We start from the raw sequence: 21,368 nt of genomic DNA, 5'->3' as shown, positions 1-21,368 counted from the left end.
CCTGCGGAGGAAGCTCATTTCGGCCGCTTGTATCCGGGATCTTATTCTTTCGGTCATGACCCAAAGTTCATGACCATAGGTGAGGGTAGGAACGTAGATTGACCGGTAAATTGAGAGCTTCGCCTTTCGGCTCAGCTCTCTCTTTACCACGACGGACCGATACAACGACCGCATTACTGCAGCCGCTGCACCGATCCGCCTGTCAATCTCACGTTCCATCCTTCCCTCACTCGTGAACAAGACCCCAAGATACTTAAACTCCTCCACTTGAGGCAGGAACTCCCCCCCAACCTGGAGGGAGCAAGCCACCTTTTTCCGGTCGAGAACCATGGCCTCAGATTTGGAGGTGCTAATCCTCATCCCGGCTGCTTCACACTCGGCTGCAAACCGCCCCAGGACATGCTGGAGGTCCTGGCTCGAAGGAGCCAACAAGACCACATCGTCCGCAAAAAGCAGGGATGATATCCAGTGGCTCCCGAACCAGATCCCCTCCGGCCCACGGCTGCGCCTAGAAATCCTGTCCATAAAAATAATGAACAGAACCGGTGACAAAGGGCAGCCCTGCCGGAGTCCAACATGCACCTGGAACAGGTCTGACTTACTGCCGGGAATGCGAACCAAGCTCCTGCCCCGGTCATACAGGGACCGAACAGCCCTTAGCAGAGGGCCCCCGACCCCGTACTCCCGAAGTACCTCCCACAGAATGCCACGAGGGACACAGTCGAATGCCTTCTCCAAGTCCACAAAACACATGTGGACTGGTTGGGCAAACTCCCATGAACCCTCGAGCACCCTGCGGAGGGTATAGAGCTGGTCCAGTGTTCCACGGCCAGGACGAAAACCGCATTGTTCCTCCTGAATCCGAGGTTCGACTATCGGCCGAATTCTCCTCTCCAGCACCCTGGAATAGACTCAGTAAGAAAATGTCCTGACTAAAAACTACCCTGTTAAATATAACACTGTCGGCTCATAGCTTGTAACTTGAGCAGTGTCACCTGTGTGGGGAAAATAAATACATGATAAAAGTCCTAGGTTAATTCACTTTGAATTGAGGATGAAGTCTTCAAAGAGCCACAACAGAAGGCTGATAACCAACAGCATCTATAGCACATAGTCTAAAGTAAAGGCCACAAGTTACTTAAACTTAAACTTTTCCACCATAAATTGATAAATAAATTCCCCAGAATGCAGGAAATTTAGTTTGGTTTTGGTGCTCAAACTACTTTTTCTATTTACACTGAAAAAAGTGTAACATGCAGTTGTTCATTCAAACTAATAACTGCCATTTAAAACAGGATAAAATTATTGATTTCATTGTGAAACTAATTCTTTTTGCATTTAGAGACATCAAGTTTGATTTATCCTGAACTAAATACACGTCTAAAGGACCCAAAACAAAGTTTTTGATTTCTCCCAAAACATTTTTTTTTCGTCATGACCTGCAGGTAATATTTTAAGTTTGAATCGAATGTGAATTGCACACTGCACAGTCAGAGCAGTGAAGTCCCGTATCTCTCGGCATGCTGGCCAGACGCACCGTTTGACGTGGATATCGTTTACGTCCTGTGTGGATTTCATCCAAAAATAAACCTAAGTAGCAAAGCAGTTGCTGATAATTAAAGTTTTAGTATTTTGTGTGTGTGCAAAGAAAACCCAATTTAAGCTGGCTAGCTAGCTTTGGCGGTGGCTAGCTAGCATTTACCAGTAATGCTATGACCATAAATAATACATTTATTTGTGACGCGCTTTTACAAGTATCAGGATCGTGAAAGAAAGGAAATATAGTCCGAGTGAAGCGCTGGAGACGTGAGCCGGTAACAACCGGAGCCTCCAGCGTTTTGTTAAACTGAGCAGGAGAGCCATTGTGGTGACCTGGGAAGCGGGTGTCAGCGGCGTATGCTAACCGCTACCCGAAGTTAGCATCGAGCTAGCTCACTACAAGCTCTCATACTTATTACCACTTGAGGCTTTAGTTATATACAGTCCGTCCGCAGGTCCAGCGCTACACTCGTACTGTATTTTTTTTAATTTATTTTTTAGCGGTGCTGCTGTTACGGGAGACGTGCTAGCACTTGCTAATATCCGGGACAGCTAATTGGGCTAGTAGCCCTCCAACTCTGCGGCTGAGCTGTCGTTTGCTGGAGAGAAAACACCGGCTATCTCGCTCTCCACCCAGAAAGGTTTACTTCTTGGTTCTGTATTATATGGTCTTCACAGAGTAGTAATTGTTTATTTTTAATTTTTTTGTATGCTTTTAGATCCACAAGGCTGCTCTCTTCAGCTCCCTGGCTGCAGCCTGTATCTTCATCCAACCTGCAGGTAATATATTGCATCTACCCTGCACATCACTTTTAATCATTGCACAAATCACCCTGAATATTAGACCCTCACTCATCTATACATTTTCTTAGCAGCAAATGGACTACTGTATTTTTTTTATCTCTGTTGATTGAGCCAACACAAATCAGTATCACCTGTAAGGGAATTCACTATTTCTTCCTTTGTTTTCTCAGTTATCGGATGTGGAAATGCAAAGACTGCCATCCCCATCCATGCAAATTGTCCCTGTTCGTCCAAGACATGGGATGGTTGACAAACATCTGACTAGGAATCATCCTTCTCAGGACTCCACTCAAAAGGTCTCTTCAATCAAGTGCTATTTGTGAAAACAATCCGTTTTCAACAGAGTAGGATTTTTTCTAATAATAATGTTCTGGTAATGTTAATGAGATACAAAGCCACTTTTATTAAGAAGTTCCAGATAAAAGAAGCTCCTTCTCCTGTTCTTTGATGAAACACTCCAGAGTAAAATAGCAAGAAACCACCAGGACCTTCTGATTCTGGATTCTTCTCCCCTGTCCACCTCTGTGTTGATATGTTGCATATGGTTCATATGTTAAATATTAATAAATACATTTAACGTAATCTGTTGGCCAAGTGTCTTTTTTATAGAGTTTATAAGGTGGGAAACACAAATTATTTTTGAAGTCAAATAAAATGTGAAAAATATAGTTTGGATATATGTAAATTAATTAGTTAATTCAGTTAAAAGTGAATACATTAGGTTGGTTCAAATTTCAATGTATTAGTTTGGTTCAATTACTAAAATGTCAAGAAAATAATTTGGATCAAGGAAAAGAATTAAGGTTGAGTCAAATGCATTTTAGTTTGAGCAGGGTTATAATTTTTTCAGTGTAGGTGCATCTTACTATCTGCATAATGTGTCAATGGGATAGCAGGAAAATTCATTAAAGTCCCAGTCGGCAAGTCTGGCGGACGGAGGGCACTCTGTCAGATTTTGAATGTTTACAACTCTCACGCTCCTCCCCCACGACCACGGAGCTCCTTCCCCTCGACTTCGTGCCCTTTGAAATCCCTTAGATCACGCCACCTTTAAAACGCGGGTCTGACGTTGACTCTGGTTTTATCACGGGCACCGTCACAATCTTTCTTTTTTTCCTTCTTTTCCACTGGTGTTTTCTTTTCCTTGGTTGTTTTGGACCTCCTCGTTTCGTTTTTCAACTGAGGAATTAGAAGCTTGTTGTTACTTCCCTCTGCCTCCCCCCTGTGATAGTGGTACGACCCGAGGGGGGAGGGGCTTTGTGTGCATGAACACAGCCCTGCGTGCTGATTGGACAGGATGACCCCAGGCGTTGTTGATATTTTGCAAAACAAACAACAGGCTCTACGCACGAAGAGGCACACTTTTTTTTCTAAAACTGTATGATTTATGTTATTCTATCGGAGCGTAGTGTCGGCTTCAGTGAATATGATCAAAAAAATGTTGCCGACTGGGACTTTAACATTAGACCAGGCTGTACTGAGGCTGAGTCCTCACTGCAGCCGCCCCGAGTTCGAAAACAACTCCTTCACTGTCATGCTGTCCTATCAGAATACAGACCCCCAAAAAATCATTAGATCAGGCTTTGTTAGTAAATTACAAATTCCTTTCTACTGCCTCAAAATAGCCATGCACCTGACCACACGTCATTTAAAAGATCAAAATGTGTGCAGGTGTGTTATAATGTTGATGATGGGTGTGAAAATGAAAATGGCGTCCGTCTGAAAATGACAGTTGCAAAAAAATTACATAAGAATGTAATTCCTATAATCCACAATAAATTGAAAGATTATAAAAAAAATTGTCAATGGAATGGAGCCTCAAACGGACCAACAACAAAGACACAAGAAAATCTCAATCCTGTTTGTTCCAGTAAAAACAAGGACCTGCATCATACAGATTTGGGTTGTTGTGACACCATAACAACCTTTTTCCATTCACTTTTCCATCAATATATGTGAGACTTAATGGGATAAAATTGACTCTTTGATTTAATACCAGATGGGTGAAACCAGAATCAGAGTAGTGTATCCTTGAGCAAGACACTGAGCTTGTTCAGTGGTAAATATATGGATATTGTAATAATGTATGAGGCAGTTCCTGTGCGTGTGCTTGCTGAATGTAAGCCATCCTTCTCTAGGGAAAAGTCCCCCATATATCTGCTGTTGACAGAAACAAGCTCAAGTTCAACCTGCAACATGCAACAAGATTATGGTGAGTACCTGTACAATGTCTCTCTCAGCCAAACGTCCCCTGGAGGACACTCTCACCTCATCTCCATCCAGCTCCTCCATAGCTACAAAGGAGAGAAGGTGACAGAGAGAGAGAGAGAGAGAGAGAGAGAGACAGAGACAGAGAGAGAGAGAGAGCATGACTCAATACTGGAACCACTGAGGGATGATTTAAAGAAAGCAAAGGATATTGTTTTATTTCTGCTATTTCTAATTGCTGGATCACAGTATGTGGAGTAAGAACATCTATTCAGCGGAGCATGTATATATACAGTGTTTCCCCTAGAATTCTTTTTAGGCACACTGGCACCTACTTACGATGGAATATTGGCACGGCTTTGGTCCGAGGAGCAGCAGACAGTCAATGTATATTTCCTTTCAAATTGTTTTTATTATATATATATACATTTCAACAAATTTGAAGAGTGTGTTTGAAACAAATTTAACACAAGGAGTATGGAGCTAGAACAGTCTCATAATTCATAAATGCACACAGAAATTCATAAATGCACAAAAAAGATTTACAAATGTATTTGGGGATTTGTATATACATGTGACTCAAAACACAAATACATTTTCAATGCACACACAAATATGTTTCATTTCATATGTAAGTAAAAAATATTCACATATAAAAAACAAGATTCATAAACATATTTCCAATGCACACACAAATCTAAAAAAAAATCACAATTACATGAATGTTAAAGTATTTGCAATCTTCATCAAATACGCATTTGGGGCTTGTTACATTCATATATGAACTGTTGGACCTGTATTTACAAAGTGCTTTTAATTTGTAAACCTCCCTGCATTTGTGTGTGAAACTTTTGAGACTCCCCTGACGTGACTCTGATCCACAAATGCGTTTTTTCTAAGGAGGTTGTCTGTAGCCAATCAGATGTCTCCCTCCTTTACAGCCAATCACGTGAGTGTCTCCCCCAAAAGTCTAAAACACAACTCCGCCCGCACCGGTTCATCTTCCCCAGAATGAGGGAATAAATTACTTCCATAAAATGCTTCTTTATAAAAGAAAAATAGATATTTATATAACTGTACATCTAATCTATACAGCATAAGGACAGGGAGCACAGGAAGAAGGGAAATTATCTCCAGAAATAAGGTCGATTCTGGCTCTAGCACCCATATCCCTCCAACGCAACGCACTCACGTGATTGGCTGTAAAGGAGGGAGACATCTGATTGGCTACAGACAACCTCCTCTTAGAAAAAACGCATTTGTGGATCAGAGTCACGTCAGGGGAGTCTCAAAAGTTTCACACACAAATGCAGGGAGGTTTACAAATTAAAAGCACTTTGTAAATACAGGTCCAACAGTTCATATATGAATGTAACAAGCCCCAAATGCGTATTTGATGAAGATTGCAAATACTTTAACATTCATGTATTTGTGATTTTTTTTTTAGATTTGTGTGTGCATTGGAAATATGTTTATGAATCTTGTTTTTTATATGTGAATATTTTTTACTTACATATGAAATGAAACATATTTGTGTGTGCATTGAAAATGTATTTGTGTTTTGAGTCACATGTATATACAAATCCCCAAATACATTTGTAAATCTTTTTTGTGCATTTATGAATTTCTGTGTGCATTTATGAATTATGAGACTGTTCTAGCTCCATAAAGGAGAGGGTGACTTGTAAATAAGTGAAACCTTGCAGATTCGATTTGCCTGTTTTGAATCAAAACAGGCAAATGATTCCCTTATCGATTCCAGTATCGATTCCAGTGGGCGCGAATGACGTCACCACGCACGTTGCGTAGATTGCGAAGATACGCAACATGCGTGGCGACGTCCAGTCCAGTGCAGCCGGCAGTAAACATGGCATCCAAGCGGTACAAATGCTCGAAAGTGTGGTTACATTTCTACCAATACTACCAATATGCAGAAATATTTGCGCACACAGCATGCGATAACTTTGAATGAATGTCGCATTCGATCCGCTCCAGAGTGATTCTCAACCCAGCAGCAGCAGCAACGTTAGCATGTCCTCTGCTGTTTCTAAACTCTTAACACAGACTCACACCTACAAAACACAATTGGCCAAATGGATAATTTTCTTCTCAAAAACACATTTTGTTAAATATATACTAACTCTTCATTTCAAAATAGAACACATCTTTCTCTGCACACACACACTTTACCAAAACACTGGAAATCTGACTCAAAATGAAATTATTCTGTCAAAGAATAACACTTGTTTTCACTTCACAAGGTACATGCAGTCAATCAAAGTATACCAGGTTTCAAAATATTGGCTATTTTTGACATAACAAAAACTGCATAGACTTTTATGTTTCGGTTTTACAGGTATTTGCATGCAAAACATGCAATCCACCGTTTTTACACTGCATTTCTTGGTTGGGAACTGTAAGTCTACATGTAATGTTCACATTCAAAAGCATTCCAGTAAAAAGCAAATCATTGTTTTCCTTTACTGTTTACTACAGGAGGTACAGTAGAAATACTGTTTACAGTATGATAGAACAGAAAAACGTTTTACAGTATTGCTTACATTGAACAAAATGAAACATGAAACACACAAGAGCGTTCTGAACAAAAAAACAACAGCAAAAAGCCCAGATAAAAAGTTTGTCTTTTTCTGTTTCTCTGAGAAATATTGTTTTTGAACTGATATCATTGCAGAGGCAGAGGTTTTTATACTGTATCTAAGGTTTAGAATATTGTTTTTGCTTTTGTGGGATGTGTTAAAGTTTGTAAATAATACAAAAACAATCCATAATTATGTTGGGAGGTATAGCTTGTCTGTTAAGAAAATGTAAGCATTGTGGAAATGTGTTCACTGACTGCATATTGTGTGAAAACGACATGAAATGTGTGAATGGTATGGCCACAAAAGACCGATGCTGTGCTAATTGTGTTTAGAGTTTTGAAAATGTGACAACTGGTTGGACAAACACTTGTTAGTGACTGAAAAAAACGGTAATACTGCAGACAACACTGCCTATCATGTTAGCCCCATTTGCCTCGTTGTAAAACCTGCTATTACTAACAGTTAACATTAAATGAATGCCTTCTTCTCATACGTCATAGTTGTAATGCACAGTTCCATTGGACTTGACTGAATTTATCACTGGCTATTAGAAAAATGTTACTGGATGTTACTGGCCATTCTTGTATTTGCCACAGAATAATTTATGTTGTATTTTGTTTATTTCTACATACAAGAATATTTATTTTATTATTATTATACCTTAAGACCTCACTGTTGGGTTTGTACTGTAAGGTCATCATGTTACTTCTAAACTGAACTAAAGTTGATGCTAATTTACCTGTTTGTTCTCCTTTTTTTCCAAATGAGAATCGATAAGAGAATCGATAAAAGAACCGAATCATATCAATTACCATCCCTAAATACTTGTATTCTTGTACTTAATTATACCATTACAGTTCGAACAATAACTTTTCATCAAACAATCCTCACTTTCTGACTGTAACAAATTAAAAATACAACATGATGCTGTTGCTGACATTCTAACATTCAACTTTGTGTTTTCCTGATAAAAACAGAGCAGAGAGATATTAATAATGAACTGTTTCACCTGCTATCACACAGTTGAAAGACATTAAATAATAAAAAAAGCTAAGAGACTCAGACGAACAGCTTGTCACGAGGATTATAGCGCATGACAACACACAGAACTTAACATGTATCTAGTTGTAGCGCTTATTCACCGAAAAAATTAAGCAGAATACAGACTGAACTGCTACATTTATGCTGTAACGTTACTGCTGACGTCATACTCACTCTCTCTCTCTCTTTCTCTCTCCACCGGAGATTGCTAACATAACATTGTAATTGTCTGTAGTACATCAGTGAAACCCTGACAGATTCTAGCAGCGACACGCAGACTCAATACTGAGAGGTTAACTTCATGTTGATGCAGTGGTGTTGGTTATAACAAAATGGAAGCGATTGGGAACGACAGCAACTCAGCCAAGAAGTGGTAGACCACGTAAAATGACAGAGCGGGGTCAGCGGATGCTGAGGCACAGAAGTCACCAACTTTCTGCAGAGTCAACCACTACAGACCTCCACACTTCATGTGGCCTTCAGATCAGCTGCATCCAAGCCATACATCAGCAAGTGCAATGCAAAGCGTTGGATGCAGCGGTGTAAAGCACGCCGCCACTGGACTCTAGAGCAGTGGAGACGTTCTCTGGAGTGACCAATCACGCTTCTCCATCTGGCAATCTGATGGAGGCGGTTGCCAGGACAACGGTACTGCATTGTGCCACGTGTAAAGTTTGGTGGAGGGGGATTATGGTGTGGGGTTGTTTTTCAGGTGCTGAGCTTGGCCCCTTAGTTCCAGTGAAAGGAACTCTGAATGCTTCAGCATACCAAGAGATGTTGGACAATTCAATGCTCCCAACTTTGTGGAACAGTTTGGGGACGGCCCCTTCCTGTTCCAACATGACTGTGCACCAGTGCACAAAACAAGGTCCATAAAGACATTGTAATTTCCATACAGGTCCATCTGCTTCTAGCATAGATGTCACATCTCCACATTCAACAAGTTCCATCAACATGGATCAGCACCTCCAGTTGACCCAGCTGAGTGGTCTGCTGTACTGTCTGACTCAGAAAGAACTGATTTGGTAAACAGGGGACCACTGCCTGTAAGTGAAATCTTCACATTTCCAAAGAAATCTGACGGCCGAAGCTTTCACTACCACTATATATATAGGCAGTTGGTAAATGGGGAAAAAATTCAACGAAGTTGGCTCACCTATTCAAGGGGAAGACAATTGACTCCACAGAAATGGCTCTCTTAGATGCAGAGAAAAACCGTTGGAGAGATGTTCTCACTCGTTTAATAAGCATCATTCTGTCTCTGGCAGAGAGGAATCTTGCTGTCAGGGGGTCTGCAGACACATTGCATGCAGATTATAATAGAATCTTCTTGAAAGAAGTGGAATTGATGGCCAAATTTTACCCAGTTTTGAAAGAGCACGTAAGACATATTGACAGTGGAGCAGAGCATATAACATACTTGGGTAAAACCATTCAGAATGGGTTAATAGGCTGTATCAGTGATAAAATACTGGGGAAAATGGTGGCAGAAATTAAGGAGTCCAAATACTATGCAATAATATTGGATTGTACTCCAGACATTAGCCACAAAGAGCAGATGTCAGATGAGTAAGTGATGGAAAACCTGAGATAAAGGAGTATTTTGGGGGATTTTTGGTAGCTCCTCAATCTACTGGCTTGGGTTTGTCAACGCTCATCCTTAACAGGCTTGAGGAATTGAACATTCCTTTTCAGGACTGCAGGGGACAGTCCTATGATAATGGGGCAAACATGAAGGGAAAGAACAAAGGTGTGCAAGCTACGAAATCCACAAGCTTTTTATGTGCCTTGCAGCCCACATACCCTAAATCTGATGGTTTCAGATGCAGCTAAAACATCAAAGGATGCCACCTGTTTTTTCGGCAATGTCGAGAAGATGTACAAACTTTTCTCAGGTTCTACTCAAAGGTGGGCCGTTTTTTTTTTTTTTTTTTTTTTAAGATTTTTTTGAGGCGTAGACGCCTTTTATTAGCAGTGGATAGATCGGAAACATGAGGAGAGAGAGAGGGGATGTGACATGCAGCAAAGGACCTCCGGTCGGGATTAGAACCGGGGTCGGCTGCGTATGTACGTTCGTACATGGCATGCGCTCTAACCACTCCGCCAACTGCGCGCCAAAGGTGGGCCATTTTACAGAAATATGTACGCATCACCCTCAAGTCCTGGAGTGACACGCGATGGGAAAGTCGCATTAACAGCATTGAACCTTTACGCTATCAGGCAGATAAGGTGAGAGAAGCCTTGTTGGAGGTCAGGGAAAATGCTAATGACCCCATGGTGGAAGTTGAGTCCCATTCCCTTGCTGAAGAAGTAGGATCATTTAGATTTCAAATATGCTGTGTGGTCTGGCATGACATTCTTTCCAGAATAAACATCACAAGCAAGCTTCTTCAGTCCGGTAACATGCAACTTGATGTTGCAGTGAGTCTCGTTCAGAAAAGTAAGGATAATTTGATCAGTTGTAGGACAACTGGCTTCAATGATGCACATGGTCACTGCAAAAGAGATTTGTGAGCAAATCAATACTGAGCCAGTGCTGAAGGAGAAGAGGTTAAGGTCCACAAAAAGGCACTATGAGGCACCAGATGAGCCAATAGCTAAGAGACAGTGTAATTTTTTAATGCAGTGGTAGACTGTGGCATTCAGTCTTTGGAGGACCGCTTTCAGTCTCTGGGGCAAGTTAGAGACAACTTTGGTGTGCTTCTCAACTTTAGTGATCTTGATGCGCAGCCATTGAGGGACCAGTGTAAAGTGCTTGAGGTCAGACTTACCTGTGGAGAAGAGTCAGATATTGATGGTAGTGCACTAGCTACAGAGATTGAGAGTCTTCCAGATCTTCCCCAAGCAAAGATGACAGGATTTGAGCTTCTTACTTACCTCTCTCAAAATGACATTTGTGAGTTGTTCCCATTCTTTGGATAGTTCTCAGGATAGCGCATGCACACTCCCTGTAACAGTTGCTTCAGCAGAACGGAGCTTTTCCAAACTCAAATTGATAAAAAGCTACTTGAGATCTACCATGGCACAGGAAAGACTCAGTGGGCTTGCACTTATCAGTGTCAACCCCAAAGTTGGCCATGACATCTCTTACAATGATGTCATTAATGACTTTGCCTCCAGAAAAGCTAGGAAACAAAGATTCTGAATGTCAGATGGGGCTAAGGCAGAGGAAGGATCTTTGGTTTGGATAGAGTAGAGGCAGTGTCTTTTACTCGGGACAAAATGAAAAGTATCTGAACATCAGTGGTTTAGTTTAGGCTTCATACATAGTTTAAAAAAAAGAATTGTTCATTTTAATTGCTTAAAGATGGGGTATGTAATCCTGTTCAGAAGCACTTTTTGTTATACTGGGTGAAATGGCCTGTCTAATTTCAGAGGGATCAGTACATTATGTCATCGGGAAAAGGAACGGAATCAAACAGAGCTCTGTGGCCGCCGTGGGACTGAGAAAACAAACAACCAATCTGCGCCCCTCGCACCGAAGGGCGCGGATTGGTCGGAGTGAAAAACCAATCAGATGCCTTCATGTCTAGTGCACAGCCTTCACGTCTCGCTGATGCCGGAAGAATCAGCTTGGACGGACTCACTGACGGGGGGGGGGGGGGGACTTAGAGGAGGCAGGAGGAGGTGCTATTTTCAAATCTTGCTAGCTCTCTTGCTAGCTTTCCAACATTACATACCCCAGCTTTAACTGCTGTTATGATGTGCATTTCTCTATTCATTTTGTGACATTATTAGATTTATTTTAATATGTGACCAGCCACATCATTCTTAAAGTGTAGTTTCTAAGCTTTCCAATGATGTCTAACATATGGAAATCTGATAATATTTGACGAAGATATAGCGTGTGATATCTTCCGCTCCAACTCCTCCTGCGAGGGACACCGGTGCTGTATAATTAGCCATGTGTTTCGCTTCTAACCTGCAGCTGATTGGCCAGGATTTCCTGATTGGAGAAAATAACAACAGCGCGTGAATGACCAACGATGATCAGTATGGAAATTAACTGCATCGCCGTTCACACCCCAGCAAACACACAGACAACGGCAGATTTTTTCCGAAACTACAAATACGAAATGTACTTTTAAGGCAACTAATACTATTATCTGAAGCATGGAGTGGCTTCTTCATGATCTCAACTTGCATTTTCTGCAAAAAAAAACGAAAATCACTAATTAAAAAAAAAAAAAAGCTTATTTCGTCGTTTACGCGAATTCGTCCCACCCGACTTGTTGCTGGTTTTGCCATGGCGGGTCACATATTTCAGTATTTTATTTTTATTTATTTTATTTTTATTACAACTATTTATTGTTATGTAAGAAGATAATGTGAATGTCATTTGGTCTAATTTTGTTGTGGAATATTGGACATTTTGCACAACTTTGCACATCTGTTCTGAATTTTAAAAACAAACGAAATTAAACTGGTTAACTTGTTTACTGTAAATGCAGTGTCTTGTCTGCTGATGTTACTTTCAAATAGTGAAATTAATATTGCACATATTTACACCCCACTGTATTTAAAAGTGCAAAATAATTAGACCATTTTTGTGAGTTTGCTTCTCTGGTAAGGTTAAAAACAACAGCTAGAATGACACCGGCATGATGTAAGCAAATTACAAATTACGGTAATGATAGTGGGTATGTTACACACATGGTGTAGCCTATGGGATGATGAAGCATCTGGTGCTAAGGTGGTGGTATGGGGGGGGTGCAAATTAAATTTTGCTTCGGGCCCCATAAAGGCTTGGGCCGGCCCTGAACATCAGTGTGTGACCTCACAAATACACTTCTGGAAGAACGGTAAAAAAGTCCCATAAACACACTCCTAAACCTTGTGGAAAGGTTTAGGAGTCGAGTCAAGGCAGATGAGCCAATACTTCATGCATAGATGCCGTAAGTTTGCTGCTTGGGGTGCCGCTCTGCTGCTCATCGGATCCACCCGTTGCTCCTCTGCAGTCCAAATATGGTCACTCAGAGCTGGTAAGACTAATGCCTGAGGTAGGCAGATAGCATCAAACCCTAATCGAACCTATGCCAAGGTTAGTGGTTTTACCGACTGATCTATGTCTGTAAATGATGAGAATTTGATATGTGAAGAAATATGATGGATTAGTAAATCTAGTGAACAGTGCTCACATTTTTGCTGATTTTCCACCTTCTTCCTTGTTCCAATGCTGGGTGCTCATTCATCGTTGTCTAGCTGACTGCCTTAACCATGTGTAATGTCAATTACCTTAAAGAGGGTCACTTATGTGTTTGTGACTGAAGAGGCATCTCTACTGAATGCCTGTGACAAAGATGAAATGTTGTGATTTCTGTAGATAAAGTGACTTCTTTTCCTCTCCTCTGTCATGTTTTTTCATGTTGACATGAAAAATGATAGAGCTGTTCCTAACATTGAACACTCACCACCAAATTCAGCAGGTCCAACACCTATGATAATTATGGACAGGGGCAGTGCTGATGCCTGTAGAGGAGACACAAAGAAAGACACTGATCATCTCTAGTTGATTCATTAGATCCTTAAAATGCATTAAGATATCTATTAGCTTTGGATGATTAAGTGCCAAGAGAGTTGAAACTGCAATGTGTAATTTCTAGTTACCTGCTCCAATAAATATGCGGGCGGCATTTCTCCTCTACTACTGGATCCATACAATCAACATTTGCAGTCATCAGTGTTACAAAAATAAATAAAGTCAATTACTAACTAACAGCAAGGCAAGAACACAAAATTCAACCAAACTGCTCAAACTGAGTGTCGGTCAAAATAACTGTATCCGTATAATCGTGATGTGTGGCAACCGCCAGGTTAAGCAACTGTGTGTTTATGCCACAAACCACCGGCTGTACGTTCTGTGTAGTTTGGTTTGTTTATTGAACAAAATCCAAAGTGAATAATTGACCTGTACCTTCATCTTATTAGAAGCCACAGAAACTCAAATTCAGTCAGCACAATCCCCAGCGCATGAAGTCAAAACTGGCTGGTGAAGCGCAGAGTCTAACCTGTGTCGTGGCAGCAACAAAACGTTTACACCGATGGAATTTGAGCTAACCACTTCCTGGGTTACACTCTACTCCTGGCAGAAGGGGGGCATGATATGTTTTTTTCTTTAGATTTGATCTAATAAACACTACACTCATTGTCGAAACTCTACAATCAAAATACATACAAAATACAAAAGATCGAACGTCTCTTGCAATAGCTAACACGTCATTCAAAATTATATAAGCTCTTCTATACTGAGCAGGCTTAGGGGAGCATTCCACAACGTCCTTCTCCCCAACAACGTTTTCCAGTTCCTTCTGGGGACCCCAAAGGGTTCCCAGTCTAGATTGGCTATATAATCCCTCCAGCATTTTCTGGGTTTACCCTGGGCCGCTTCCCAGTTGGATGCGCCTGGAACACCTCTAACAGATGAAGCATCCTGATTAAATGCCAGAACCACCTCAACTGGCTCCTTTCAATGTACAGGAGCAGAGGCTCTCCTCTGAGCCCCCCGTCAGATGTCTGAGCTCCTTGCCCTATCTTTAAGACTGAGTCCGTCAACCCACGAAGCTCATTTCAGCCGCTTGTATCCATGACCTCATAATTTTAGTCACTACCCAAACTTGTGACCGTAGTTGAGGGTTGGAACACAGATGGACTGACAAAACCAGTGCTTTGTGTTACGACTCAGCTCCTTCTTCACCACAACGGTCCGGTAAAACTTATGGATCACTGTTGCTGCCACACCAATAGATAAATGTTTCTTTCAGTTGTGAAAAAGACTAAGTGACAACCCCGAAGGTGCAGCCCGCTGGTTTCTGGCAGAGCACCATGGCCTCAGACTTGGAGGTACTGATCCTCATCCCAACTGCTGCACACTTGGCTGCCAACAGAACCACATCATCTGCATGAAGCAGGTATGTCAGAGTATGTAATTCTGAGGTCCCCGATCAGGACACTCTCCTTCTCCAGATGTGTTGTTAAAATCCTTTCCATGAAAATCACAAGATTGGTGACGAGGGACATCCCTGACTGAGGCCAACACCCACTGGGAACATGTTTGACTTTGTCCCAAGAATGCGGACACACCAGATGGCTCGTTGCTACAGCCCCGGTAGCCCATATTCCCACAGTACCCCCCACAGGATTCCCAGAGGGACACGCTGCAGGAAGCCTCAGTACATGGGGCGGTAACTCTACCACTGAGCTATCAGCACAGTTAACACATTTAGTTAATAAATCAGATCTATTAGTGCACTTACAACAGGGCAGTCATATTATGCAACTATTAATACTATTAATACGACAGTCGGCAAGTTTTTGCCAGCTGTCCTTCCTGCATTTGGTAGATGAAACGGTTGCTTTTTGCCTGTATTATATGTTTAACTTCTTCGTATTTCTGTAAGATTATGGTTTTCTCCTCGTACGTGAAATATGCTGCTCTGCTGCCGTAGACTGATCCATGTTTGTGATTGGTCAAATGCTGCAAACCCCGCCTCTTTCATGTGCACGCGCTCATAGCTGGAAAGGGAAACCCTGGGTTGACTTAACGAGTTTATAACCAGTGTCGTGTGACCGATTGCCTTTGTTAAGGCCCCCACACACCGCCCAGACGTCCAACTGCCTTATCCGACCACTCTCCGCCCACTCTGTTGCCTCTCGTCTGACCCGTCCGGCAGAAAAGTTGCGTTGTACACATCGCTTCGACGTGCTTCCGACAGCACAGCAGCGTGTACGTTCTGCGCTTGCGCGAGATGCAATAAGCCTCCTTAACAGCGGGTGGCGCTAGTCTCGTGCCAGTACTCCAAAACAGGAAAACAGGAAATGACGGAACGGAGTGCAGATAAAAACAATGCACACAGTCTTGGTTCAGTATTCGTTCGACTCGAGAAGACCTTTGTGGACTAAATACTTGGCATTTCTGGAAAGATGGCTCTGGCTAGGGTGACACTCGCGTTGTGTGCTCTCGGGCTCATTATTTTACGAAGACGTCGTCTCAGTAGGGAACGAGTAATACGGAGTTTACCATCGTCACTTCCACCCCGCCCACACACCGCCATTGGATACTCTGATTCGCTAGCACACCGCCAATCAGAGTATCCAATGGCTCAGACGTCCAACAGCCCACCTCCTCAGACTTCGCATGCTCAGTCTGATCAGACAACGTCCGCGCGGCTCGGAAAGCTTCCGACGCAGCTGTACACACCAAACATATGTGTTCCCGACCTCGTCCGAGCCTCTCCGAACGCTTCAGACGTCCAACGGTTGGGCCGGTGTGTTCCTGCCTTTAGGGTTACTTAAGCTGGATAACTGAAAGATACCCTCGGTATGTTGAACTCGCTTCGTAGTATAAGCCCCAGGCCCCTGGTGCGTTTTGACACAATGTTGATGTTGTTTGTGTGTCTGTGGTTGGGGTAAACTGCAAATGAATTGCCCTTCTTGGGAAAAATAAAGTTTTAAAAATTTTAAACAGAAATGCTGGCCACATCTTACACATTGTACCTTTAAATTATTCTGGTGTAATGAGTATGGTTTAGCATTTTCAATCGTATTCATTATATTTAATCTGGAAGTTGAGGGTATAATTAGGGCCCGAGCCCCGACAACGTCGGGCAGCGAAGCCCTATTGAAACTGTAATGTTTTTTATTATTATTTTATTTAACAGATGCGTTTTTGGGGGCCTTAACATATTCAGAAGTTGAAAAAAATTAGCATGCTAATAGAAAACGGTGAACATTTTGATATTTTAAAGGTTTCATAGTTGGCCACAAAAAATTGGCTCGCTAGCGCCACCTAACGCAAAGAAGGATGGCCAGCTCACACCGTAACTCCAATTGACTTGAAATTTTGCACAGACATGCAGATCCGTGTGCTCTACAAAAAATAAATCATTTATCTAACCCACCTAATTGGATCAGACACCTGCCAAACATTCATTTGAAATGCTATTTAAACAACTATTGATTTCTCCACAAAAGGGAAATCAGTCGAAATATTTCCCTCTCCTTGACTTCAATCTTGAAGAAAACATTTGAGTTTGGTATTTCCACTTTATTTCTGAAGTACCCCAGCATGCTGGTGCATCAAGCTGTTTTTTTTTCATCCAAAGATCAAAATCATCATAAAAAGCATTATTCTTGAGACTATAATGGGGCTTCTGTCCTATACACATACGGCAAGAGCATGAATATCAGTGGTAACTGAGGGAAAATCACTGCTATCCATCAGTCTCCATACACATTTGTGTGTGTGTGTGTGTGTGTGTGTGTGCATTTTGTTTACTCACATTGACCACAGCCTCTTTGGTCTGGACCATGTCAGATATCACTCCATCTGTGATCATCAGTAGAACAAAGTACTGAGAGCCATCTGTAATCTCTGCTGCACAGCTGGGGGATGTACACACACACACACACACACACACACACACACACACACACACACACACACACACACACATCTATGCTAGTTTCCCACAAACGGAGATAACTAAATTATACAAATATGGGTTGGTGATTAGAAGTTCTGAAATGGTCTGTGTAACTGTAGCTAGCTATATATTCAATTGTATTAATTATTAGGATGCAGTCGTAAATCAGTGCTATTGCCATCAAAATAATTTCCCAGTTTGGGGCGACTGTGGCTCGGGTGTTAGAGCGGGTTGGCCAATGTTCGGAAGGTCGGCGGTTCGATCCCCGCCCTTGTCACTGTGTCATGGTCGTTGTGTCCTTGGGCAAGACACTTCATCCAGCTTGCCTCGTGTGAATGTGTATGACTGCTGTGTGTTTGAGGTGGTGGTTGGAGGGGCCGTAGGCGCAGAATGGCAGCCACGCTACCGTCAGTCTGCCCAGGGCAGCTGTGGCTACTATGGTAGTTTACCACCACCGGTATGCCTGTGTGTGAATGAATGGAACCTGGAACCCTGCAGAGCGCTTTGAGTGTCTAGAAAAGCAAATCCAATCCATTATTATTATTATTAATAAAGTCCATCCATCCATCCTAACTCTTTTTTCCTGTAGAGAGATGAGCAAGGCACCAAATATACCTCTCACTCCAGGAGTTACCTCAGTGACACTAATATACCAGGTGTGGAAAAGGTCAATGAGCTGAAGAATCAAGATATATTAAATTGGCCTCCCATATCCTTATGTTTCCTCTTGCTGATTTGTTCAATTTGTCTTTTGCTACCTGTGAGATACCAGCAATGTGGAAATATTCACGAATTACGCCAATACATAAAGGTGGCGACATCCTTGATCCAAATAATTATAGACCAATATCAATAATTTGTACCATTGCAAAAGTATTTGAAAAATTAATTTTTAATCAAATATCAGATTATCTCAAAGTAAATTATATTCTGTCACCTTTTCAGTCTGGATTTAGACCTAACCACTCAACAACCACTGCACTTGTAAAATTGACTAATGATATATTTTCAGCATCGGACTCTGGTCATCTCACAGGAGCTATTTTTATTGATTTGAAGAAGGCCTTTGATTTGGTTGACCACTATTTACTTCTAGACAAGCTTCATGCAATTGGTTTTTCGCAAAATGTACTTCTTTGGTTTAATTCCTATTTGCACAATAGAAAGCAATGTGTTGTTTTTAAAGGATGTAAGTCTGATTTATTTGTTCAACAGAGAGGTGTACCCCAAGGTTCGACACTTGGTCCTCTTCTTTTTTCCGTTTTCATAAATGATCTTCCCTCAGTTTGTTCTAATACTTCAGCTCAGCTATATGCAGATGATACTGTCATTTATACCTCTAAATCTAATATTTTACAGATACAAAATGCCCTTCAATCAGACTTTGATGCCGTACAAACCTGGCTCTCATCTAACAGACTGCTGCTCAATAAAACAAAATCTTACTCCATGGTCTATGGTACAAAACATAACTTAAAATTGAAATCTAATAACTTAATAATAACATGTAATGATGGTATGAATCTGCATAGAGTTGAGCAATTCAAATATTTAGGATTATGGCTTGACTCAGAACTTACTTTCAAACCTCATATTGACTTCATTCTTCGTAAAATCAACTTTGGTATCAGTGTTTTATTTCGATCCAAGAATTGTTTTACACTTAATGTTCGAAGGAAACTTGCCCTACAACTTATTCTACCTTTTTTTGATTATGCTGATGTAGTATATCTAAACGCATCTAAAACCAATCTTCTACCCCTCAACACAGCATATAATCGTCTTTGTAGATTTGCTCTTGGTTGTTCTTTCTACACTCATCACTGTATCATGTATAATGTACTCAACTGGCCCACCCTCAGCATAAGAAGACATAATCACTGGTTACAGTTTATTTTTAAATGTATACACTGCAATTATCCTGCTTATTTACAACAATTTTTGATTCCATATTCTACAACATACCATTTACGGCACTCATCCCAGTACTTCTTCCTTACCCCCACAGTGAACAAAACAATTGGTAAAAGAGCATTTATGTACAAAGCGCCCTCAGACTGGAATAATCTTCCTTTAAATGTACGCTCATTGACCTCTTTTCATAGGTTTAAATATTCTGTGTCTTCTTATTTTGAGTTAAATTGCACATGCTTCAGATGAATTATATCTTTTTTTTTTCTCCCCACTGTAATTTTTTATTTGAACATTATGATATTATTTTACATTTCTCTTAGTTTATTTAGGCTATTGCTATGGCCATTTGCGGCCATTGAGAGGTTGTGTCCATTTTTTTTTTTTTTGTACTCATTTCTTTTATGTCTGTGTTGATGTCTGTTGTCTTTGTTGCTGTATGTTTGTAGATTGTTGATTGTGTCTTGTCTCTTTTCGGTTTGTAATGTATATTAGGACCCCCTCGAAAACGAGAGGATTCCTCTCAAGGGGTTTATCCTATCAAATAAATTTCTGAATGAATGAATGAAGGATCTGCCAAAGATGTCCATCACATCAGATGGGTGGACCAGCCACAGTCAGGACCACTATGATGACAATATGGAGGTTGCCATCAAAAGGCTACACATCCTAAAAATATGATGTTTTGCACACACATTGAATTTGGCGGTGCATAATATCTACAATACTTCCATTGATAAATAGTCAGCCTGAATCAGTGCAGTGATCGTGTGGTTTAAGAGATCATCGATGTCCAAAACTGCCTTGAAGGAAAAGCAGCAGCTCCTTTGTAATTTGTTTGTTGTTGTTTCAGGACTTTTACTCTCTCATCCTTGACGTCAAGACCAGATGGAACTCACTATATCTTATGAAAGAGAGATTCACGGAGTAGTATCCAGCAATCCAAGCAGCAGCCTCGGCCAACCACTGCGAATGGCGAAGACCAAAGACAACCTGGACCATCTGAAGGAAGAGGCTTAGCTCATACCCAGATCATACCCATGTCCAAAAACTGGAAGAGCACTTCACTGTGAAGCATGAAGATACAATGTCTGTGGCAACCATCAGGAGATGTTTCCCACAGGATTTTTGGGGACTATGGTCGGGAGGCTCGCGATCCTCTCGGACTCCCCCCGGGAGAGAACATTTTGAATAGATTTCATTTTAATGCATCAATTTGGTGAATTTTGAGAACTAAAATATGATGTATCAATTACTGACACATTTTTTACAAACTGCTGGTACTGATACAAAAGTTGACATACTAAATGGGGTTGAGCAGTTTAAACATTCAAGAAAAGATGAAAACAAAAATGACTAAAACACAGTGCTGAGCCTTTATACCAGGTTTCCCCAATTAGTTTTCACCGAGGACTAAATGTGTCTGTTTTCTTTTTTCATTGGACCACTAAACATTGTTTTATGTGCAAATGTTATTATTGTTACTGCTTTTGTTAGAAGTATTATTATTGTAATGATTAGTACTACCAGTGGTAGTTGGTTGTAGTAGCAGATATAGTAGTAGTCATAGCCTGTGTTGAGGGACAGATAAAAAAAAATGCACAGTTGAAAGAAAATTAGTCCAATATCAATGATATATTTATTTGAATGCCCCTGGAGAATATTTTGATCAACAACAAAAAACAACAGCACTGCAGCAAGTGGTGCACAAGAGGAAACAAAGATTGTATAACAGTGGAGTTAATGATTTTTGTTTGCAGCCTCTTGCTTTTGTCTTGCAATTTGCAGACGGTCCCTGAGTAGTCGCCCGGCTGCTGTCTGCACATAGGGGTATGAAGGTATT

General features: G+C 41.1%; 2 protein-coding genes across 3 annotated transcripts in view; both read right to left on the bottom strand.

Moving 5' to 3' along the window:
- LOC311017200 (copine-9-like) overlaps positions 1-21,368 on the bottom strand; it is a 78,988-nt gene that overhangs the window by 4,569 nt on the left and 53,051 nt on the right. The window contains exons 12-14 of one of the 2 annotated variants that reach the window (XM_084015413.1): positions 17,471-17,573; positions 13,604-13,661; positions 4,564-4,637 (exon numbers count right to left, since the gene is read on the bottom strand). In XM_084015413.1, coding sequence (XP_083871539.1) covers positions 4,564-4,637; positions 13,604-13,661; positions 17,471-17,573 — 235 coding nt within the window. The remainder of the gene's footprint in view (positions 1-4,563; positions 4,638-13,603; positions 13,662-17,470; positions 17,574-21,368) is intronic. The other variant, XM_084015414.1, reaches the window with a different exon arrangement.
- The window catches only part of plxnb1a (plexin b1a), a 259,098-nt gene continuing 259,017 nt past the window's right edge, over positions 21,288-21,368 (bottom strand). Inside the window, exon 38 of the mRNA XM_084015437.1 lies at positions 21,288-21,339. The gene's annotated coding sequence lies outside the window, so the exon portion shown is untranslated. The remainder of the gene's footprint in view (positions 21,340-21,368) is intronic.

This window comes from Eutrigla gurnardus (genome assembly GCF_963514095.1).
Source record: "Eutrigla gurnardus genome assembly, chromosome: 8".
In the NCBI taxonomy this organism is placed as follows: Eukaryota; Metazoa; Chordata; class Actinopteri; order Perciformes; family Triglidae; genus Eutrigla; species Eutrigla gurnardus.
The sequence above is the reverse complement of the archived record's forward strand: the minus strand, read 5'-3'. Positions and strand labels throughout refer to the sequence as shown.